Consider the following 24,490-nt stretch of genomic DNA (forward strand, 5'->3'; position numbering starts at 1 on the left):
TGCTGGGCTGTTTTTTGCAGGTTAAGGGGAATATTAACCTGTAAAGAGCTCTATCCAGGTCTGTAGCCTGAAGAGCTAAAAAACCCAAAGATCTGAGTCCTGGCAATGAAAATTCAGGAGCTATCATAGCCTTTGATTGAACATCCCAATAGTTTCATTAAGATCTCGTCCCTGCGTTTTATGTTTGCTAATTAGCAAATTCAAACACTTTATCTCCGTGTTATCTTTGTGCAAGAGAGTGGCAAATTTATGTCATTATAAAATATTGCGAGAATTTAAAGGTTCACAAGCAATTAGATTTTGTAATTCTTGTTTACGCCTCTGAAGGATTGTTCATTTTAAAACTTTATAGTTAATATGTACAAAGATAAAACAGTGGCCTGCATTGCTCTGGTGGCTGAAGTCAAGTGAGCTGAATGGATTATGAGAGACAAATGTATGCCCTGGATGTTTTGGGGAATTTACACCCCAGCAGAGGGTCTGTGGCCGGGTTAGGGACATTTCCCTTGGCATTGTCCCGATGAGGAAGGGTGGGGTGATGAACAGGGGAGCAGGATGGAGCTGTGGTGGTGTCACAGCTGGGTTTTGCTGGTTCCGAGGGTAAAAAGCGATGGATGCGGGGCCAGGGCCGGAGCCGGCGGTGCCGGTAGGGATGGATACAGCACGGCAGAGCACTGACACCTGCAGGAGCCACCTGGGACTGGCCAGGGACCCCCACCTGCCCCAGATTGTCCCTGGGTTTGGCCAGGGACCCAGCACATCCCCCCGGGATCGCTCCCAGGACTGGTGCACTGGGATCCACCCTGGGATCAGCCCCAAGACCCTCCTGCCCCTGGGATTGACCCATGGAGTGGCCTTGAGCCACCTCCTGTCCCCAGGATCCACTCTGGCACTGTCCCTGCAGCCACCTCCTGCCCCAAGTAACCTGACTTGGCAGTGGCATCCCTGTCCTTTGGAATGGGATGAGCTTTCAGATCCATTCCAAGCCACCCCATGCTGTGATTCCATGATCCAGGCTGGCCAAAGGGCTGTCCCAGCTGCTGGTTTCACTCTGAGGCACCCTGTGGATGTCACTGAGCCTTGCTCTGACAGCCCCTTCGGGTGTCCAAGTGTCCCCTGCACCCCCACAGCTTCTGGCTGGGCCAGGGAAACACATCACCTCTATTCCTTAAGGAACCATGGAATAATTTGGGTGGGAAGGGATCAAAAAAAACCTCATTTAATCCAGCCCCCTGCATTAAAAACCTTCTATTCCAGCCCTGCTCCCTGCTCAGGCCAGGCCATCATCATTTCCTGGTGTCACTGAGCCCAAGAGGTGCCCAAAATTCTCTCTCCTCCTGCTCCAGTGGTGGAACTGAGACGTTCTGCAGCAATTCCAGGACAGGAAGAAGATTTCTCTTTGATTGCTTTTTAATCACAGTAATAACAGTAATGGAGGCAATGAGTGGAATTGATGGGAAAGAGCTGAGCTCTCTCCTCTGCTAACTCCCTTGTGGGGTAAACAAGGATTTACCGGCTCCTCCAGTGAATTGGTGGCATTCTCACTCCTCAGGATGAGTGCTGCTGGTGTCTGGGGGGAAATAGCTGGTATTTAGTGCCTGGGAGTAGAAATATGCCAGGAATCCTCTGGAAATCTTCCTGTGAATAACCTTTGTCCTCACAGAGGGATGTACAATCGCTACTTTAGCAGCTGTCAGTGCTACATCCACTTGGTTTTGGCCTTGAATCTGCATTTTTGGCACCCCACAGGGATTTTCTTTCCCTCAGGGGAAGGAGAAGCTGTGATGGACACAAGACCTTCGAGCTGAACAGAACCAGAGGTCCCAGAAGGGCTCAAATGGGTCCCAGAGGTGCCCAGAACCAACCTCCTGGGGAGATCCAGACCCAGGCTGGGGCAAAATACTCTTATTTTGGCCAGTGAATACAGGATGGTTTAACTGGCACTGGCTGAGGGGTTTTCCAGAAATGCCCTTGGGAAGGATTTTGGGAGCTGACCTAGCCGGGTATTTTTGGGGTGGTGTACTAGAAATGCATCCATCAACTTTTGACCCTCAAGGGTGTGGGAATTTCCTCTGACCTTAAACATCCAAAAAGCAGTGAAAACGGGTTCCCCAAGCTCACAGAAAGGATAATTTGGAGAGACTCAGCCTCTCTGAGAGCACAGAAACGCCACAGACAGATCTCAGCAGGCTGGTTTTGGTCAGACATGGAGCTTTCTCCTTTATTTCTGCAGCGTTTGAGGGGCCTCGTTTACATCTCGTTTATCACCAGCGCAGCCACGTCCTGTCTGAGGAGGAGGAGGAGGAACCCTCCGGCTTTGCTGACCAAAACACCATCCAAACAGTTCCTGCCCACCTCAGAGCCTCGCTGGAAAGCCCTGGGAAGCAGAGGTACCACAGGGCTGGGATGTGCCCCATCCCGGGGGGAAAAGGGGCTGGGGCACCCCAGCAGGGTCCTGGCGTCCTCCAGGGCTGGGACAAACAGGGAGCAGCTCCATTCCTGGTGGGAATTTGGGTGTGCAAGGGCTGGGGGAGGCCCCTGGGGAGGGGAAGGGGAGCAAAGGGGCTGTGGGGGCACAGAGAGGGCAGGGGACAGCGGGAGGAAGGGACAGTGGTGTCCTCAGGGCAGGGGGACAGGGGATTTTAACATCCAAGCTGAGGAGGAGGAGCAGCAGGAAGGGTCGTGCCCATGTTTTGGAGCTTAAAAAGGAGGTGGTGGAAGGTTTTAGTGGACCTGCTCAAGAGCAAACAGAGCTGGAGTGGGCTGATTTTATCCTTTCATGCACATCCTCAAACCCCTCAGTGCCAAACCCAGTGATTCCATCCCTTTTTTCACATCCTTTTTTTCACATCCTTTTTGTCACATCCTGCCCTACCATGCCAGCCCCTTCCCCACTCTGGTCTTTATTGGGGGGGAAGAAGAAAATCATCATAAAGTGACATTTCAAGTGCTCTGGAGCGACCAACACCCAGCCCCAGGAGTTTTGGGTGAGGTGTAGTGTTAAAAAGCCGTGAGTATCTTTGTGAAAGGATGAGCCAGGAAGGAATTTTCAGGTGGGACCTCCCTCAGCAAGGTGCTGCAAGCAGGAAAAAGTAGGGGGAAGCCATTTCAAAGCTGCTTGGATAGAGCAAACCATGAAAAGGAGCTGTTAGGTCTTGGTTTTCACCATTTCAGGGCTCTTATTCCCATTTCTCCCCCTGCATGGCATGGACTGAACCCCTCAGCTTGTCCATGGAGAAGGAAAATCCCCTCAGGGAGATCATGGAATGGTTCTCCAGCCCTGGATGTGATTCATCTGTCCAGGGGACAAATACAAAAATATTATCCTGAGCAAAAAGCTGTGGCAGTAATTCTCATTGCCCACTGCAGGGAAAAAATAAAATATAAAATACCTGAACTACAGTATATAAATCAATTTTGGTTTAGGGGAATTAAGAAAAACCACCACAAACCAGAAAAGCACCCAGCACCTATGGCATCTAATCAATCTTGTATTACTAGGATGGATTTGCTTTTTATTTCTTAATTTGAAACGGTGGCTGGAGGGGCACTTTAATGGGCTGGAAAGCCTCCCTGCCCTCCTCCAGCAGCTCCGGAAAAATCCTGCTGGGGTTTTTTGGCAGGTGAGGAGCAGAGCTGAGCTGATGGAGGACCCTGGGGACGTGTGATGCCACCAGGATCTGATCCCAGTGGGAGCTGGGCGTCCCCAGCGTGGAGAGGCACAGGAAAAGCTCCAGCCTGGGATCTCTCCGTGCTGGGAAGAGCTTTGGGAACACCCAGCTCAGAAGAGCTTTGGGAACACCCAGCTCGGGTCCTCCACCAGGATTTAGCAGCTCTGGGGACAGGGGGACAGCTGCCTAGCAGGGGGTGCCACCCAAGCATGAAGGGCAGAGCAGCTGGGGACAGCGAGGGGACAAGGAGGGGACAGCAGAGGGTGTTAAGGCCTGCCGAGCTCTCAAGGCCAGCGGGTGATTCGGGGAAAAGTCCCGGTTTGCTCAGGGAAAGGCGATTCCCTCCTGCACCTCCCCTGGCCCTGGCAGAGATTAGAGCAGTAGGGTTAAAAGAGTAGCAGGTACATCCGTGAAAATCCGCAGCTGAGCCTTCACTCCGAGCGCTGCCGGCTCTCCCCCACATCCTCAGGGGCTCAGGGGGCCTCGTTGGAGGTGGCTCCGTTGCCTTTGTTGACGTAGAAGGGGCGGTAATGTGACTGCAAGGGAGAATTTGGGGCACGTCAGTTTGACCCCCCTCCTTTTCCTGACCCCCTGCACCTCACCTGTCCATCCACATCTTACAAATCCCTGCCTCAACGCCTCCAGCTTTTCCTCCTGGACAGCAGCACTGCCTCCTTCCCCTCCTGGAGGTGCTGGAGACATCAAATGCAAATAACTTGGCTTTTATTTTTCTGTTTGATTTACACACGTGCTTTGCATGGCCCTCACTGCTGAGCCAAATGATGCCTCATGCAAAAACCTCAGACTGTGACTCACGGCTTGATGAGAGGGTTTTGTTTTGGGGGGGAGAAGGGGAATGTCACCTTTATTTTTATGCCTCTGTCAGTGTGCTTTAATTGCTCACTAACCTGACAGCTCAGGGGAGCTGTCACACTCGGAGCCACGCACAGTTATGCAAGTTGTGTGGGGTTTATTTCTGCTGGCAAACCCCAAACTCTTGTGCTTGGGAGTTCTCACACAACGGGGCTCTGCTGCAGCACCCGGTGTTTGTGTAAACACAAACACGAGTGGAGAGATGGGGCAGAACCAACAGGAATTGGCATTTTCTGCCTCTCCAGCTCTGTTTGCTGCAGTCCCTGAGTGGATCTCATGCCATCAGGGCCTGGCCCTGGGATTTCACTCTGATCTGCCCCATTTCAGCCAGCAGCACCAGGCAGAGCTGTGCAGCCTCACGCTGCAGAAACAGCAGCTGATTTATTTGCTGGGATCACAGAGGCACAATCTCCAGCCTGGGTGGGAATATCCTCCCATCACTGAAGGAACAGCCACGGAATTCAGGAAAAAAATGGGGGTTTTAATGCCCAGTCTGTCTTAGGTTTGTTCTCACGTGTAGAAGGTGGGAGAGACCCCACAGGCCCCTTTTAGTGCAGCCCTATTTAATATCAGGAACAGCAGGGCAGAGCAACCCCAGCCCATCTCCCTGGTCAGTGCTCAACACCTCCTGCTCAATCTTTTGTCAAGACCCTTTTCATTTTATGGCTTTAATTTCCAACAGAATTAAGATATGAAAGAGGGGGGTCTTCATTTAAAAGAGCTCCCTGGGCGTGAAAAAGACCTTCCTCCTTAAACAGCGCAGTTCTTTGTGAAAATTCATATTTACAGACCTTTTAGAATGTATATTACTTAAATACACATTTAAGGCTATTTTAAAAGCCAGATTATTGGCCCAATAGACCATAAAAGCTCCTGCAGAGATACTGCAGCCTGGAGTATGTATTTCTATTTTGGTGCTTTTAAATGCTTGTATTTATCAGCTCAATTGTTGGGTTCAGGCCTGTGTGGTGAAAATTGGCTATAAAAAGGAAATGGTCATTGCAAATGCGTGCATGGGAGAGGGAGACAGGGCAGGGAGGGTGGGAGAGGTTACCCAGGTTTTCTCTGTGGGGATTAAGGAAAAATCACTGGGAACACAATAGATGTGGGTGATGATGTTTTAGAGGGTCAAACCCAAGGCAGAAGGGATGGCAGAATTTTGCTGCAGCACCTTTAGAGGCTCAAGGCTGGATTTCCTGGAAGAGTCTGCCAAGGGACATCCCTTCCACAGGAATTCACCTCCTGTGGAGCCTTGAAAACGGAGCAGATCCAGCTGCAATCCTCAGGCAGCCACTTTCTACCTGTGGAGTGTTTCCCTCAGTGTGGGAATGCTCTCATTCCTGACCCCAGGTCTCATTTCCACAGAACTGTAAATCACCTCTCACAAATGTGCACTCAGAAATTACAAAGAAAATAATAATAATAATAATAAATGTTTCATTTGTGGTGGCTGAAGCTCGAGAATCTTAAATCAGATCATGCAAGGCCTTAATGCAGCACAGTGTGAATAAAACCAGATGAAGCTGGTGCTGCTGAGGCAGTGCATTTGTATATTTGGGACTACAAGCCCTAAAACATCACTGCCCTGTGCCTGTTACCATGATGGGTGTCAAATGAGTGGCTCAGAGATGTTGTGGTGATTTCTGACCCCTCAGCCCTGATCCTGCATTGGCACTGCAGGACATGACCAGCAAGGCACTGTGACGTGGTTCTTTCTGGTGTCATTTCCACATTGTGGATGTCACAGAGTGACACGGAGTGGGTGTCACCCCTCCAGGCAGGAAAAGTCCTATCAGGATCGTTTTGGAGGATTTGCACAGTTCCTATCTTCTGCATCAAATTTTAGGCCAAAACCTTTTCAAAACGTAATTTTTGCAGCACTGATTAGAGCTGTGAAGGTTGTGAAGGGGGTTAATCTGCATCCTGAACAGGAGCGGTGGGGCTTTTATTTCTACATTTCCAAAGGACCTGAAGCCCCCCCTGGAACAGGCTGAAGCTCTCCCAAGGAAAAATCGTTATTTTTCTTACCAATACCGACTGCTTGGAGGAGGATTTCCACGTCTGTGGCGTCACCTTTGCAGACTGGTGCCTCACAATGGAAGGGTAGGCTGTGACAACACAAAACACAGCTGGGTCAGCCCCTGCCACTGCCACCCCCTGTCCCCAGGACCAGCAGCAGGACTGGAAGTGCCACCTCATTAGTATTGCATTGCTCAACATGGAAATGCAGCCATCCCCGGGGTGGGACACGACAGACAGCCGTCAGACAGATGCCTCTTCCACCACCCAATCAGGCAGGAAAAGGCAGGAAAGAAAGCCTGGCTAATTAAAACGTCTGAGGAATGCAGGGAGGTGGAATGCAATCAGACCGATTACATTGGAGTCCCCAGGTCAGCGTTCTGGCTCTGGCAGGGAGCACTGCAGGCTGTTTCATTGGTGGCAAGAGCTGAGCCTGGCTTTCCTGCAGCTCCTCTGGCAGCTTGGCAAGCCCCAAGCCCTGGCAGCCCCCCAGCCCTGCCCTGCCCAGGCTGCAGCACCACGCTCAGGGCATCACACCATGGACCCACCATCCCCAGTTAACCAGCCCTGACTCTGCTCAGCAGGTTCTGGTGCTCTCGAATTCCACCTCGGGTGGGTGATGAGGTGGTGGAAGGGTTTGGTTCTGGTGAAGGAGGCCAGGCAGCTCACACTTGGTTTTTTTTAAAGTTGTGCTGTTTGTGTTATTTTGCAGTGATGAAACTAGAGGGGCAAATGGTCACCGTGTCTTCCTCGAAAATCATCTAAAATTTATCCCCTACCCATTATGAACAAAATTTAAAATCCCTCCAGCTGTTTCCTAGATAAAACTTTAATATTTTTTAACACTCCTTGTTGCCCTGCTTCAGCAGAGTCGCTCCCGTGCAGAGAGCTTGGCAGTCAGGCCAAGGTGTGGGGCTGCTCCAGGAAGCCAGAGCAGGATTCAGGGCTTTGTCACCTCGAAAGGGGCAGGAGGAAGGGAATACTCAGCTCCTAGTACCGGTCTTAGTGAAGAGGCTCCCATCAGACTGTTTGCTGAAGTCACCGGGCGGATTCTGTCCCACCGAGGAGAACTGAAAAGGCAGCTTAGTGCCATTGCCTACTGGAAGACAGAAGAGGTTGTGTTATTCCACGGGGCTCCAGGGGACATTTCCAAACACACCTGTGGCACCTGGCTGGGGGGGCACGGGCAGGGACACCCTGTCCCTTTTGTCCCAGGGACAGACGGGAGCAGTGTGTGGGTGTGAGGTGCTCCCCAGAGCCCCAGAGCGCAGGTGTGGCCGGAGCAGCAGCTCCCTGCACCTCCAGAGGCAGGAGGGATGACTCCAGCACTGCCCTTGCCTCCCGGCAGTGCTTCATTCAAACCCCACTGCCATTAAAGCTTCCCCTCCTGGCCTCCTCGGGCTCGGGCTCTGGCTGCCAGGAGGGATCTGAGCGGGGAGATGAGAGGGACACAGCCCTGCCTGGAAAGCAGGAGGGGCTGAGGTGTGGCTCTGAGTCACCAGAGCTCCCCAGGCAGGGTGGCCGTGGCTGCTTCCAGCACCAAGGGAAAGGCTGGACCTTGTAGGAATAAAGCAAAGGAGGAAAATGTTGGAAAAGGAAGATGGGGATCTGGGAAGAAAAGGCATGAACGTGGGCCTGGCTGTGTCTTTGAGAACTTAGGAATGAAAGGTGTGGTAGGAAGAAGCACCTTGTGCTTCTGAGACTGGCTGAGGGTATTTGGAGCCTCCTCCTGGTTCTGCCACAACCTCCCCGGAGCACTCTGAACGTTTGGGATCCGGGGATCTTTGCAAACTGCCTCCTGTGCTTTCCACCTCCTTTCTCTGCGTGAACAAGGAGAAGCAGGGATGCCTTTCCCTCCTCTGAGCACAGCACCAAGAGCCTGGGCTCAGGCAGTGCTGGCAGCCCGGCAGGAGCCGGGATTTTCGGGTGCCAGGCAGCTGAGAGGGGCAGCAGGAAAGGTGGGTTAGTCAGGCAGAAAGCTGTGGCACGGGGGGTTAGATCCTCTCACACTGAAGGCGGAATTACCCGTACCAAGTGTTTCCTCAGTCGCTTGGAAGGAGGAAAATTCCCATGACCGTGGGTTGAAATTGGCTGTAAAACAAGAGCATCCAGTTCAGCAGTCGGCTCCTGACGAGCTGCCTCAGAGGCCTGTACCTGGCATTGCTCTAGAAAAGGTCCCCACCGAGCTGGGAGCAGCCCCAAAACAGAAATCTGGGCCCAGGCAGCAGAGGAGGAGCCGGGTTTTATCCCTGGCTAAGAGGGGATGGGGAACAGGCTTCTCCTGCAGTGAGCAGAGCTCTCAGAGCCGCAGTGAATTGCCAGCTCAGGTTTGGGTACTCAACATGAGAGCTCTGCAGGCAGAGGTTTGGGTTCTGAGCTCCAAAGACACCAGGACAGGAACATTTCCCAGCCCTGTGCCAGGTGTGTGCCCCAGGATTCCAGCAGGACAGACTGGTGCTGCTGCAGCCCTCTGGGGAGGCACCGGGCTCCCAGGAAAGCAAAAAGAAGATGGATTCTTGGAGCTGCTCTGCTGCCATCCTGTGGGCTGCTTCTCCGTTTTAGGTGTGTTTCTGTTCACACAATTTCTGTGCGCCTGAGTCCCTTCTACTCTTCATTCAAAGACTTTCAAGATGATTTTTCCAATCTCCTCCTGGCTTTGGCCAAAGTCTTTGACACATCAGGAGAAGAAAGTTTAGTGGGAGAGGATAGAAAGGAGCATGGAGCAGCTGGTTCCTCTGTCTTTGAGGCAGTGTTGGAAATATTTTATGTACCTCTGCCTCGTTCTGTCATCGCTGCAAGCAAATATTGGCTCACAGAATGGTTTGGGTTCAAAGAGACCTTAAAAATCATCTTGTTCCAGCCCCTGCCATGGACAGGGACACCTTCCTCTGTCCCAGGGTGGTCCCAGCCCCGTCCAACCTGGCCTTGGGCACCTCCAGACATCCAGGGGCAGCCACAGCTTCTCTGTGCCAAGGCCTCACCACCCTCACTGGAAGAATTTCTTCATAATATCCCACCTAAACCTCCTCTCTGTCAGTTTGAAGCCATTTATTAAGAAACTCAAGAACAGTGAAGTCTCCTTGAATTTAAGCAGGGCTTAAAACCAATAAGTTCAGCTGGAATCCAAGCAGCTCCTCAGTTTGGGCTGCTGTAATTAGCAGAGAGCATTCCTCAGTCCAGCAAACAGACTTTGCACTGTGGCCTGGGGCAGGACCTGCAGTGACCCAGCCTAGACAGAAACAGAGTGTGTAGCAAAGCTGCCATGAGATATTGAAGGATTCCAAGAGTGTTGCACACCACAAAGGGTGGTCCTCAGGTTTTTTTCCCTCCCCGTTTTGGGATGCTTTAGGAAAGATGCAATCAGCTGCACTGCTGGGCTTTGGTGCACGGGGCACAGAGAGTTAAAAAATGCTGGGGATGCTGTGTTAATCACCAGGCAATCCTTGGCTAGCCAGCCTGCAGGCCAAGTGGCTCTCACATCTCCTGCTTTGCCTACTGATTCATCCTGCTCCCCAAATCCCTCCCAGCGTGATTCCAGCAGCTGGATCCTCCCTGTCACCCCTGAGCCCTGACCCTGCTGGGGTCCAATCCCTGTTCCAATCCCTGTTCCAATCCCTGTTCCAATCCCTGTTTCAATCCCTGCTCCAATCCCTGTTCCAATCCCTGTTCCACACAGGCTCTGTGTGCAATCACTGCTTGTTTTGGCCACAGTCACTTGGTCGATAGAAAACACAGAATGAGTAATTGGGAAGGCAGCAGTGCCGGTGTTTCCAGGAAAACACGGATGTGGAGGTGGAATAAAGCAGCAGCCCAGTGCAGGAAGAGGGGAATTGCTGTGCAGCCCTCACTCTGCTCTGGACACAAACCACCACGTGGATCTGGCAGTGCCTGGAGATCCCTCCTGGATTTTCAGGAAGCTGGAATGCTGGATCCCAGCTGGAGCCTCTTCTCCCCGGTGTCAGCAGCTCCAGAGAGCAGCAGAGGGAAGCTCAGGCACTCATGACAGCACTGGCATGCTGTGCCATGGCCAAAATGGCTTTTTCCTTATTTCTTCCCTTTCTTTTTGCCAGGCTGGGCATTATCCCGGTCCCAGACAGAGGTGGGATGACACTGCCCAGTGTTCCTCCCTGCCACACTCCTTAAATGCCTTTGAGGCTGTTTCCACCTGAAAGCTCCACATTTTGGGTAGAGATAAGCTCAGCTTGTGCAATGCTAGAATTGATTTTCAAACTTCCCTCAGGCTTGGAAAATTTTGGGTGCAGGGCTGAGTCTGTGGTCTCAGCAGAATTTCCCTGACGGCACAAGGACAGGGCTGAAATTTGGTTGTTTGTTTGGTGCCACCCTTCCTGTTTTCATTCCTCGCCTTGCCTGGGATTTCAGCACTCCCAGCTCCCTGCTCTGGATGCCAATTCAGGAATTCCAAGTGTGATTTTAGAGCTGGAGGTGTTGGAAACATTGGTTCGCTCCAAAAATTCATCCTGCAGCAGCCACACAACAAGTGGGACATAAATAAATCACCAGGGCTCGTGTCAGAGCTCAGAGAGGAACTCCAGACTCCTGCTTTTCTTTTTTTTAGGACACATTCCTCACTTCTTCTGTCCTTTCCCTGTAAGGAAAAATTATGTTTGGTGGTGAAAGTAAAATCTTAATGCTTAGTGCAGCTTTCACTTGATAGCACAGAGAGATAAGCTTTGGGTGGAGAAAAACACAGATTTTATCCTGGTAACCTGTGTTAAAACTCCACTATATTCACTCTGGGATAGAGTTCAGTCACTCCAGCTCTTCCCCATCAAACTGAGAACCTTTTCTGCCTGGTTTGAGGCAAACCTTGTCAAAACTCTGTAAGCTGGAGAGAAAATGGATGAAAGAGGGATGGATCTGAAAAGTGAGGGAGAGCAAATTTTGGGATACATCATGAGTGAATCTCCTCTCCTGAGCTGGAAGGGAGCCTGCCCACCTCTGGGATGCCGTACCTTTGGGAGACAGGAACATGGAAAATCTCTTCAGGTTGTCAGGCTGGTTCCACTCGTAGTTGTTCATCATGAACCGGTGGTCCCCTGGAGAGGCAGAGCAGGGCATGAGCTGGGGGTGCACTTTGGTGGTCTTTAATCCCCCTGTGGGATCTTTGCCTGGGAGCTGAAGCAGCTCTGGGGCTGCCCAGAGTGTAAAATAAAATGTTCCCTCAGAGGAAGAGCCCAGCTGAAGCGTTCAGCCTCGCAGCAGACACAGGATCCTCTAAAATCCATAGGGACACCTGAGGGTTGAGGCATTTTCCTGCCCAAACACTGCAGTGTGGCTAAAAATGACTCCAGAGGTTTGAGTTTGGCTCCTTTTTGTGTTCAACCTGAGCACAGGGCTGGCTGATGGAGAACTGTGATTCTTTAAAGCTCCAGGAATCAGTTCTGGGAGGGTTAAATGGCTTGGCTTCTCCACTTTTTAGGGAGAGATGCTAAAGCTGAGTTGCAAACAGCTCAAAAGTCTTGGACAAGGGTGGTTGGTTCAGGTTTCATGGATCAAACTTACTCCTACACAGCCTGGGTTTGGAGTTCTGACACTGATTCACAGGAAATGAGGCTTTATCACTACACTTGCTCATAAAAAACATTCTTTGAAGGCCTCTGTAAACCCATTGTTCTCTGCAAGGAAGTAAATTCGGTTTTGATGTTTAAATAGCTCCATTCCTTGATTCTCATGTCACTGAACAAACTTTTCTTTTATTTCTCCCATTTATTTCTGTGCTATTTAAGCTCCCTGATTATTTGTCTCCTCGCCACGTAGGTACCTGTTATGACAACTAAAAGGACCTGGATTCCCTTTGGAGTCTGCTATTAAGCAGCTTTCATTCCATTAATATAATATTTCTTCCTGGGAAGTTTTTTACAGTAGAAGATCAAGCCAGCTGCAAATGAATTTGTTGCAGTGACTCAGGGGGAGTCCGAGTTAATAACTCCACAGTTCCTTAATGGATTTAATTCCCTCGCAGCCACTGGATGCAGAGTGCATCCTCTTTCATCTGTAACCATGGCTTGGAGAAAGGAGAGCTCTGAAGCTCCTGGGACTCGCCATAAATAACATTTCCCACCTGTTCCCAACTTGTCATTCGGGCAGAATCCAAGCTGTGTCCCTGGGAAAGCTTCTGGAAGCACCCAGGTTTCTGGAAGGAGTTAAAAATTGTTTTGGCACTTGAGTTCCATGGGTTTCAAATAACAGTGAGGGCTTCTGGCATCATGGAGGAGACCCCAACTAAAATAATCAAGAAGCAATCAGGCTTTATCCTGAGCTACCAGAACTGAGTAGCTGCAGAACCTTGTTGGGTTTTAAAAATGTCCAAGGGAAATGCTCCAGGACTGGCAAAACACATCCCAGCAGAGGGAATTCTGCACAGCTTCAGGTGAACAAAGACAGAAAAATGCACAGAAGTGATTTTTGGGTCTGTTTGTCACCTATTGATATTGAGTTATTGTCAAATTTCTCGGTGATTCTGGAGCATGTGGAGTGTTGAGAATTTAAATAGGAATGTTTGCAGTGTTGAAAGATAAGTAGTGTTCAATTTCCTGAGCTACTTCAAAGGCAGGGAGAGTTTTAAAACCTGCTGTGCATCCTGAGCACTCTGGGATCCCTGAAAGGTTGGTCCAGAAGGATCTGGAGGTCCATTTAATTCATGTCTGATGGAGAATGATGGCTCTGGACAGTGTAATGATTAATATAGGATGGGTGTCCAGTAAAGGCTGTGAATTTCAGTGAATTATCAGCAATTTTGCAGATTTGCAGCAGAGTTCCTCAGCTGCCTGTGTTGCATGAGCTGTCCCTGAGGTTATTCCTGCACATTTTGGACTCCCACATCCTCCTGGAAGGGCAGGGTGCCATTATCCTCACATCACCCCCTGCTGTCCTGGGGTTCCTCAATGACTGGGAGATTACATCCAGGTGAGATAACCGCTCATTGCCATCCCTGCTACTCCTGCAAGAGGTCATTCCCTGGGATTAGGCAACGTGCCCAGGGTTACAGAGGCTGCCTGTGGCAGAGCTGGGCAGCTCAGGCAGCACAGCCCCGTTGTGGTGCCCTGTCCCAATCTTAGGTGTGAGCCTGATGTAAGACAAGCCCTTTATTCCCAGCTAATTGTGAGGAAGTGGGTTATAAACTTACGAGATTAATTTTGGTGCTGTGGTGTCGGCTGTGACCTCTCTGTTCACCTTAAAGATCACCTTAAACATCACTGAAATGTGGGGAACACCCTGGATCAGGGCAGGCAGGAAAGCTCTCCCAAGGGGAGCAGGGAGAATGACCAGAATCATTCCAGCTCAAGTTGTAGCTGAACACCCAAACAGAGCCCTCTTTACTTGGAAAATTAGATTTTCAAATATTTCCTTTTCAGTGACAGGTGCTTGCAGGGTATTTCATGCTCCAGCCAGGCAAGCAGAGGCTGAAACCCTGCTCTTGTAATGTTTGGTGTCACTCCAGCACCCTTTGATTGTACAAATAAGATTTCACACTTGCCATCCCACATTCACCTTTGGGTTGCTGCCTTGGCCCTCAGCAGATCTGTGGAGTTTCCCCTCCTGGAAAATGCCCTGCTAAACTTCCAGGGGCTTGCTGGAGCCTGGCACAGGGCAGGAGGGAAGGGTGGCTGTTCCTGACTGCACACAGGAGGTGGCTAAACCCATTAAATCCTAAACATGAAACCCTAAAATGAACCTGGAATGAACCAAGAATCAGGGGAGTGGGGCCAGTTTGGTGTCCTGCCTGCGACACCCTAAATCCCTGGCAGCTCAGCTGATTCCATCCTCACATAGGAGTGCTAGGAGAACTCTGATATTCCAGAATTCATGCTCTGATAACTCTCATATTCCAGGATTAATTCCAGCTACAGGAGTCGCTGCTCCCACTTTCCCCAGGTCTTTGCTTACTTTCTTCTTCATCAGGAGTGCTCATCATCCTCATCACCCCTGACCCTGCACTCCAGGGAAGCAGGGAGGGAGGGGAGGGGGATATTTGGGTTATTTTACCGTTCTCCATGTGGTTCCTCTCGATGAAGTTGCGGCCCAGGTCTGCCTTGCAGATCTTCTCCACGTGCCTCATGCAGACGTTGAGGAGGTCATCCCTGAGCAGCCCCATGGATGGGCTCATGCTCTCCCCTTCCAGCAGCACGCTGTAGGTTGGGAGGGATGGAGGTGGCACGTAATTCCTCATCAGAGCCCCAAATTCCTGCCAAACAAAAAAAAAAAGGGATCACGGTTAATGAGGAGCATAAAGATGTGGAGGCTGAATCTGGGGGAGCTGGTTGATGTTGGAGTCTGAGAGTGCAAAGGAAAGCAGTGAAGATGGGCAGGGAAATGTTCTGTCCATGGTTTGCAGCCATCCATAAAAACCATGTCCAAGTCCACTCCTCACCTCCCAGAGCAGAGACAGCTCCAGATGTCCAGCTGAATCCCTGCTGTGGATGTGCAGTGAACTGGGGAAGGTTCACCCATCTCACACTTCTCTGGGATTGTCTTTGGGACAAATCCCGTCCTCACAGGGATAAAGGAAAGGGAAATGAGCTCTCTGTCACCTGCAGGAAGAGCACGGAGTCGCTGATCTGGTGGATCTGCTCCCTGTTCTCCTTGTCCTCCCGCAGCAGCTTCGCCCTCTCCTCCAGCTCATCCACAATTTCTTTCACGTTCTCCGAGGCGATCTTTTCCCTCTGATCCAGGGCAGCCTTCACCTCATCCCTCTGCCTCTCCAGGTCACGGATCAGCTCCTTGAAGTGCTGGTCCACTGTGGCTTTCTCGTTGGTGGTGTAATTCTGGATAGGGAAGGGGCAGAGAGAGGAGGCAGCAGCAAAGAGGAGCAAGAAAATATTAAAATTTCAGAGTTATTTGCTAACAGAGAGACACAGAGAGGAGTAAATCCAAGGATTCAGCATTTAGAGTATGGAAACTCCAGCCATGCAAGTCTCAGCTGCAGGAAAGAAGCAATACCTGTTCCTGCAATAATCAAATGGATGCAATCCAAAAGGGCCACTGCCTTCCCTACTTCAATTCTATCCCTGGTTCAATTCCTGCACTCACAGGTGATACTTGAAAACACTCTGTAACCTTCTAAATCAGGGTTCTGGCTCCTGGACAATTCGAGGACCAAATTCCCACCATTTCAAAGGATGAAAGGTGCTGAAAGAATTTTTACAAGCCTGACCTCGAGGTGCCTCTGAAATATTCCTCAGATGAACAAGATGTAACTATATTGAGAGTCAAAATTTCTAGGTCAGGTTTCCAATAATAATAATAATAATAATAATAATAATAGTAATAATAAAGTAGATGAAAAGCAGAGCTGGTGAGCCAATGTGCTTGCACCACATAAAAGGAAGAAGAATGGCTTTGCCTGTTAATATTATGCAAATTTTCTGGGGTGTCTCCAACTTGTGCTTTCACTGCTTTATTCAGTTTGGCTATAAATGAAAAAAATAACACTGTGACTCTATTCCAACCCTTAACACAGTGCAAGAATTATAAAGGAGCCCTCTCTCAGCATGGAAATAAGCTGTTCCACCATAAATAAGATGTTTGTTGGGTAAATTTATCTGCTCCTGCTGTCTTATCTCAGTTTGGGCAACCCAGAGCCCTTTTGCAGGTTATTTGTGGATTTTTTGTTTCTAAATCTGCCTGGCTACTGATGATGGAAGTGCCATAAAGGACCTAAAAAAAGGAGCCAGAGCAGGGAGGTGCCTTGGTTCTGTATCAGGGCTTGATCTCCCCGCAGGGAATGTCGCAAGATGACTTCAGTGGGAGTTGTTGTTTCCAAGATTTGGCTTGGAGTTTGGGACAGGGATGAGATAGAGGCCAGGGAGGGGATACAGTGAGGAAGAACTGGAGGAAAGGAGAGGAGAGGGATGTGGGAGAAGGGGAGAAGAAATTGGTGATTACAGGAGGAAGAGGCGAACCGGCCATCTCAAACACACCTTGATGCGGTCCCTCTCCTTCTGCCACTTGTCCACCTCATCTTCCACCTCGATGATCTTCAGCTGCAGCTGCTCCTTCTGCAGCGACAGCTCGGCCTGTGGGGAGGAGAGGAGAGGGAGCTGCTGAGCTGGGGCTGAGGGTGGCCCACTTGAAGCAGCCCTGGTGTGCTGAAGGCAGCAGTGGGGAGGTCGGGGCTGCAGCGGGCACCGTGCGCTGCCAGCGGGCACCAGCCCAGCAGATTCAGCTCCCTCAGCAAAGCAGCAGCACCCACCTCCCAGGCTGTCAGGGTGCTGCTTTTAATCACATGGGAGTCATGAGCTGCAGGGGAAGGGAGCTGTTTCAAAATTCAGCTGTGTGTGCAGAGCAGGGCCCAGCCCAGGGTGTGCCTGTGCAGCAATAACAGTTTTCATGTAATTACGGAATGACGTTTGACGAGTGTTGCAACAAGAGGATGATGCCTCCGGCAGGAATTCTGTTTAGACAGGATTGTGGATTAATTTGCTCTGAATTGAGAGCTTTCATGTAGCGATGGAGCTGGGGAATGCTTGGAAAAAAAAAAATTAAAAAGAAAAAAAAAATAAAAGCCACAAAAGGAGGAGGGAAGAGGTGTAGTCAACGTGCTTGGCTGAGATCAGCAACTTCGCTGGGATTCATTTGCATTTCGTTGTTCAGAGGCTTCCCAGAGAAGCTCAGAGCTGAGATTGGCACAGGAATTCGTGGCAGTGGAGCTGTGGACACCACACACTGTTTCCCTGGGTCAGCCCAGCACCTGGATGTTGGCAAAGCCTTGCCCTGTCAACTCCAGCAGCCCCTCCTTGGGTCATTCCCATTCTCCATCCCTGCCCCACAGATCCTGTCCCAGCCTTTCTGCATTTCTGCATTTCATGTGGGTGCAGGTTGCTCTCAGCCATGGCTGGAGGCAATCTGGCTGTGGGACACCCAGCCCAGAGCTGCTGAGGAATTTGAGAGCTGGCAGAAATTCCCTGTGTTCTGTCATGTTAGCAGAGTCCTGAGAACCTGCTGTTCATGTGGGATCTTCTGGAAAATGGCTGGATTAACCCAAACCACTGAAATCCAGGCCAGCAATTAGAGGCATGGTTGGATAAATCTGCTCTCACACTCCAGCTGTCCATCCAAGAACTTAATGGAACACAAAAATCTGGGTCTTTATTGATCAGAGTTTAAAAGTTTTCAGTTCCCCACTCAAAATGAAGAGCAGGGAAGGGGCTGTGAACCAGCCCAGGCAGGAGCCCTTGTCCTGATGCCAGACAAGTGTCTGAACACCCTCTGGAGCTGGAATCCAGCACAGCTGCTCTGAGATCCACCAGCCCCAGCTGTTCCAGTTTGGAAAATCTCTGTTTATGGAGGGAGAATGATTGGATGGTGGTTTTGTTGCCTTATAAAACATTAGAAAAACGGGCAGGAAAAAGGGAAGTGTGCTGAGAGGTGTCTCAGTGCCACAAAAGCTGCATCCTCACATGGTTTTTAGGAGTTAGGAGAGCACTGGCTTTCTAAATCCACACACTCTCAGTAGTGGCCTGAACGCTGCCATGAGCTGATTCTCATCCTCTCCAGGGGTTCAGGGCATGCAGGAAAGGATTTTGTGGCACCAGGGAAGCCACGCCGGCTTCCAGGTGAGAAAATCCGCTCTGCTGCTGATCAAAAGAACAAAGACAGGAGTTTGATCCTGTAATTTTCACATTTTCAAGACAGTGACTTGGAGGAATTCCTGCTGGTTTCCATTCCCACGTGCAGTGGGAGATGTCCTGTGCATCAAGACTCTGCACAGCAGGGAAATGCAATGAGATGAAAATATTTTAGATCCATTTATCCACTGCATTAACCAATGTGAGAAATTACACCCAAATTCCAGTTGTTTCCTCGAGCCACAGAGCTGCTTCCAGGTGGCATTAATTGTTTGTAAAGTAAAAAGCTCATCTCCAGAGCGATTATTTCCCTCCTCATCCCCAAAAATCAGGACATCCTTATAGGAATGTGAGTGAAATCCTACAGAGAAAGACTGGAAGGCATTTTTGGGGAAGAGCAGAACTTTCACAGCCACGTAGACACTCCCAAACTCAAGGGATTTGCAGAGAAAATGACAGGAAAATAAAATACCAGGTGATGGCTGGAAGGTGGTGATAACAATATTCTGCTTTTATAGTCCTTTTTAATTAAGATGTGTCTCCAAGGAATTTTGGGAGCTATTATTTGTGAAAGTGATCCTGACTCTCAGCAGTTCAAACATCCCCCAGAAAGGTGGTGTGGGATGTAACAACCATTTAAGAGCACACAACAATTTGGGGCGAGATTTGTGACTTGCAAATGGAAATTACAGAGATGGTCCCAACAGCCAGGATGCAAATCCCACACTCAGCCAGATTTGGGAAAGGGGAAACACCAGCACAGGCTCCAGCAAGGCCAAGGGAGGTGTGACTGTGGGGATACTGCAAAAAGTTAAATAAATACTAAACAAAATTAAATATATACTACAAAAAAACACCCTAAACATAAGAAAAAATGTTAAAGAGAGGTGCAGGAAGACTCTGGAACAGTGGAAAAACTGGTGGCAAGGACAGAATTGTTCAGGAAGGATGCTCTGGAGGTGGAGCACAACATCAAGGGTTCAGGAGGTGATTTCCTGATGGTTTTAAGACCTTTTTCATTGTCTGGAAGGTTGCTTTGGCTGCCCATGTATATCACAGATACAGGCACAGCATGGAGGCCACAGGTCTTAGGGACAAGCTTCACTCCCTGAGACACAACTCCCATCTGTCCTCATATTTCTCAGATTTTCCAGGGTCAAAAATCCTTGATGGACCATCCAGAACAAATCCATTGGAAGATTTGTGGTTCAGAAGGTCCTCATGAGAGATAATACAGCAACATCCCCACCATGGGGATCCCTCCAGAGCAGAAATAACAGGAACAGTTATTATATATTATATGCTCTATGTTCTATATTCTATAAATATATTAATATATTATCTATTATCTATTATCTATTGTCTATTATGCAATATATTATATACTATGTTATATATTATACATAATATATTTTATTTTATATGTTATATTCTGTATGTTATATATTATATGTTATATATTATATTTATCTAAATTATATATAGATATATATTATAGATATCATCTATTATACTGTATTATATGTAGAAAAATCCAGGAAATCCAGATTTAGACAATTTTGGAGCAGAGCAGGCTGAGAAATGAAGGCACTGAGAACCTTCAAGCTAAGATTGGATCCCCTATTAGAGCCTCAGTTAATTAGGGCAGTTAAGAGGCTCCAGTGAAAGTTCAGAGCGTGCATCCAGACCTGCAGAGCTGAACCCAGCCCTGCTGCTGTGCAGGAGCTGCAGATGGCAGATTAAGAGCCCTGCAGGATGATGCAAGTGCTTTTGTGCAAGGCAGCAGCAGCACAAGCAGCATCATGCCCTGAAAGCTCTGGGAACACTCCTGTGTCCCAAACCTGGCAGAGCTCTGCTAATTAAACCTGCCAGCAGCATCCAGAGGAAATCACGGAGTGGAGAAGCGCTGCTCCAACTCGTTGTCCCCTGAAAAGTCAGGGAGTTGTTGGAGATGTGATTTCTGCTGGCTTCACAGCAGTTCCCCATCTCGGTTTCTGTTAAGCAAGCTGGGTGTCAGAGGGCTGCAACCTCTGGGGACTCTGCCAGCGTCCTATAAAATGCCACTGGAGAAGCTGAGTCTCTCTGCACAGCCTGGAGAGAATTCCTTGCTTGCAAGCAAGTGGATTTTCCCTGGATTCTGTCCTCAGTGTAGAGGATTAATGCAGAATCTGGGCAAACAGACAAATTTATTCCTATTTCCAGCTGGGAAGAGTGTCCTTCCTGCAGGAAACTCTGGAGAAAGAGCATCTCTTTTGAGCTGTGTCCACAGAGCAACTACAGCTGGTGTAGATAAAAACCTCACAGCCACGCTGCAGCAGTGAGAAAGGCCCCCAAACCCTTCCAAGGTTTAATTTTGTTTGCTCTCTGCTCAGTGAAAGTGATGCAGGGATGGGAATCCCTCTGGATCCATCTCTGTGGATGGTTTCCTTCAAAGCCTGGCTCAGCCTTTATGAAATCCCTCCTTTTCAAAGCTGCTCTGTGGCAAGGAGGAACAGCCAGCACAGCAGCTCCCTGTACCCACAGTGAACTTTGCTTTAAAGGATAAAGAATTACAGAAAAAAACAACCCAAATCAAAGTGTTTTTCAGCAGAGCTGCCCTGGCATGCTGAGCACCAAGGCTGGTGCTGGAAGGCAGTGCCAGGTTATTTACAGCTCTGGGACTGGCAGGCAGAGGTGAAGTTGTCTCCCTCAGAGAGCAGCCTTGTAAAACAGGTTTGGGATGAAGGATCCCCTTTCAGAATGAAGGATGCTGGCTCCAAGGGGGGCTCTGGTTCTGCTGATAAATCAAGGGTTTTATTGAACTGTACAAGCTGCTGAGAAGAATTCTCACTTTCCAAGTGTGAGCGGTTATTACCCAGCCTCACAGACCTTTCCCTGGCTGGTTTTTTTGTACTGGTTCTGGTGCAAACTCTTACTTTTCCTTTAAAGCTGCAGCAGGAAACGAATGCAAAGTGGATCTGGGGAGAGCATTAAAGGTTTGCTGGGTAAAATACGCAAATAGCACTGGGTGGGAAGTCAGGACAAATGTCTCTGTGCCTTTCACTTGTGTCTGCTCAGCAGGAACAGGAGGTGAGTGACTCTCACCCCAGGCTCCTGAGAAGTGGAAGATGTGTTCTCTGTCTGAGACAGAGATATCAGGCTTTGCACTGCCCTAACTATAGGTGTCTGTGTTCTGCTGGTTTGCATTCCTCTTCTCTGTCTGCTCCCTGAGACAAGCAGGGTTTCCTAATTCCACAGAAGGACCTTTCCCAGCTCTAAACACAACTGCTCTCTTCCCTACAGGCTCACAGCAAAGACAGGCTGGAATCTGCATTAATTCTGCAGAACTGAAGGGCAGATGTACCAAAACCAGGCTTATTCTGTGACACTTTGGTGCCACCAAATCACTGAGCTCCCAGGTTGGCAGTGCAGCAAAACAAAGCCCAGCTCTGGAATGCTCTGCAGTTCTGGAGTCACACAACAGCCAGGGATGAGGAAATCCTTGCAGATAAATCCTGGACATCCAGCACTGTGTGAAAGGCTCTGTCCAGACGTTGCTTTATTCTGGTCACAGCTCCAGTGGCAGGATGGATTTGGAGGCTTTAAAACTACTGTGGAGCTGCTGGGATGCCAAGCTGGGAAAACAGGGATGTGACCTGGTGTGAGGTTGGTGCTTATCCCTTCCAAAAGGGCAGCAGCAGCCACTCTCCCAGTTTGTGGTCACATTCCAGCTGGGCTGATTTGATAAGAAGAGGTGTTAGACACCAGGGGCTTGGAAATATTCATTGCTCTTTGTGGCTCTTGCTGAGGCTCCACCTCTGGTGAATAAATCAGGGGTGGGAACAAACAATTGTAGGCAACAACTTTCGTGCTAATTGTTTTTGTCTGAGTGAATGCTCGCTCGAGTTACAGCACGATCAAACTCGTTGTCAGGACAAACTCGAACATGTGCATGATTCATGTTGATAAATCCTAAATCCTTTAGGCTGAGTAGCAGCAGAGCTAAAGGTGGCACAAGGACTCTGAGAAAGGAATCAAACAGCATTTAAATCCCAGTTCTCTGCTTGCCCAAGGTTGTGTCTTTAAAACCAGGGTGCTGGAGGTGTCTCCAGCCCCAGGAGGAAGGATCTGGGCAGTTTTGCTTCCTTGGGAAGCTGCTGTTCACCTTGTTCCAGGCAGGAATGGGACACCCCAGCAAACACCAGCCATAAATTTATGTTGGAGCTCTGAATGTTCGGGGCTGGCATCAAAACTACGAGGACAGGCAATTATGGAACAAACAGCAGGCTGGCAAGCCCTGCAGGAATTTGGGAAAGGCTGTCTGAGACATGGAAAAGGCTTTGTCTGGTTTCAGTGAGGCTGCAAGCTGGAGATGACATGGCAAGGAAAGACCAGAGAAGCCAGAGATAAGCTCTACACAAGATGCTCTTTCAGCCTGATGAGATAAATCTCCCCAGCTCCTTAGAAAGAGTAAAATTGTTCTTCCCATTAAGGGAACTCAAGAATTTCTCACAACCTGTGTTTGCCTGGTCACCACATCACAGCACTGGTTTGGGGTTTAGGAGATCTTAGTGCCCTTCCAGATTCTGACTGTGTGACTCCAGGCATGTTGTTTAATATAATTATTATTTTACAGGTCTCCTTTTTGGCATCTCTCCTGTCCTGTCTGCTTAGAAAGCTTCTAGGCCAGGTCCTGCTTCTACCATGGAGATGAGCAGCAACAAATGTGGTGAGACCCTGATTTTTTTGCTAGAACAAGTGAAATCCTCCTCATCCACCCAGAAAGCAAACAACAGGAGGCTTTGAGCAAACAAAGGTGAAAGACATTTCATTAGTGAAATCTCCCTGGATGTCCATCCTCTGAACCTGCTGTAGCAACACCTCAGGGGAAAAGATCAGCTTTTCTGCTTGCACCAAGGTTTGGGGTTTTTTTCCATTTAAACTTCAAAAGACTCTTTCCATAGGTGTGGCTCAACAGAAAAGAAAAAAAACCCAACAAAACTAAAACCTAATCTCACTGTAAGGAGCTGAGATTGCAATTTTCAATATCAGTGCCTATGAGTAACTTGAGCAGCCGCTGATTTGACAATTTGTATTCTGGAGGTGCTGACCCTGAGCACCTTTCTGTGGGTAACACCACACAAACACTGTCAAAACTCAAGAATATTCTAAAAAACTTAGAATCTGGGGCTTTGATTCAGCCTCTGCTGGAAGTCAGGTTTGCTGACAACCAGGATCTCCATCCCTAAATCCCGCCTGCGGCACAACTCCAGCGCCGTGCTGCTCCAGCAGGCTCAGGAGAACGACAATCCCATGGGAACAGCACCCAGGCAATGTCAATTCTCCACAAAACCCTTCCCACCACTGCATCCCAGGATTCCATCCCAGGCACACCTGAGGAGGGACTGCAGGCTGGGGAGCAAAGGCTGTGGTGTGGCATTGGGATCTGCAGGCTGCTGCCGACATGAGGAATAAAAAAGAGGAATAAAAGGAGAATAAAATTACCTCTTTCCCCGCCTTCTCGATCTCCACCGTCACCGTGCTGTGGTTCTTGTGCTCCTGGAACATGCAGAGGTAGCAGATGCACATCTGGTCCGTCTGGCAGAACAGCTCCATGGTCTTGCCATGCACAGGGCATTTTCTGGCTTCGAAGTCCCTGATGGGGTCCAGGAGCTGGTGGTCCCGGAACGCCGCTCCCTCCAGGTGGGGCTTGAGGTGCAGCTCGCAGAAGGAAGCCTGGCACACCAGGCAGGACTTCACAGCCTTCTGCTTGTTGTCGATGCAGGAGTCGCAGAGAACGTCCTCGAGCTTGACGCGGGGCCGGGAGCCCGCGGCTCTGTCGGGCTTGTTGAAGGGTCTTCTCAGATCCCCCGTCTCCACCAGAGGCAGGGAAGATTTCTTCAGGTCCCCCATCTGCCCTGAGGAGAACAAGGACTTCCTCCCTTCCCCGTCAGCAGGCAGGAAGCTCTTTTTGGAATCCAAGGAGAAGAGGGACTTCCTGAGGTCCCCTTTCTCCGGGAAGTTCAGGGCCGGTCTCCGCATGTCTCCAATCTGGCCACTGGCAAACTGCATCTTCTTGGAGTCTGCCGAGTCCATGCTGAAGTAGGTTGACCTCTTCTCGTCGGATGACTCCACAAACTGAATGATGGGCCTCTTCCAGTCACTCCCAGAGAAGAGGGAGCTCTTGATTTGCCCTGTCTCCAACGCAGCACCGCCCGTGCCTTTTATAGCTTCTTTCTCGCCTCCACCAGGGCTCGTGGCTTTCTTGGCTTCCTCTTCTTTTTTGGGGGCAGTTGGGCTCTTGACGTCCTCGGGTTTGCTGGTGGTGCCGTTTGTCCTGGCTGCGCTGCCCGCTTCCAT

At 49.6% G+C, this 24,490-nt stretch overlaps 1 protein-coding gene across 1 annotated transcript; it reads right to left on the minus strand.

Annotated features, from left to right (window-relative positions):
• Positions 1–1,419: 1,419 nt before the first annotated feature.
• TRIM29 (tripartite motif containing 29) lies at positions 1,420–24,490 on the minus strand. Its single transcript, XM_015649565.3, has 9 exons — positions 23,636–24,490; positions 16,505–16,600; positions 15,116–15,349; positions 14,571–14,769; positions 11,537–11,620; positions 8,595–8,654; positions 7,561–7,662; positions 6,573–6,652; positions 1,420–4,207 (listed from the first exon to the last, which is right to left on the minus strand). Exons 1-9 carry the CDS (start codon positions 24,488–24,490, stop codon positions 4,145–4,147), a joined length of 1,773 nt encoding a protein of 590 aa, XP_015505051.1. The 3' UTR covers positions 1,420–4,144.

This window comes from Parus major, chromosome 24 (genome assembly GCF_001522545.3).
Source record: "Parus major isolate Abel chromosome 24, Parus_major1.1, whole genome shotgun sequence".
In the NCBI taxonomy this organism is placed as follows: Eukaryota; Metazoa; Chordata; class Aves; order Passeriformes; family Paridae; genus Parus; species Parus major.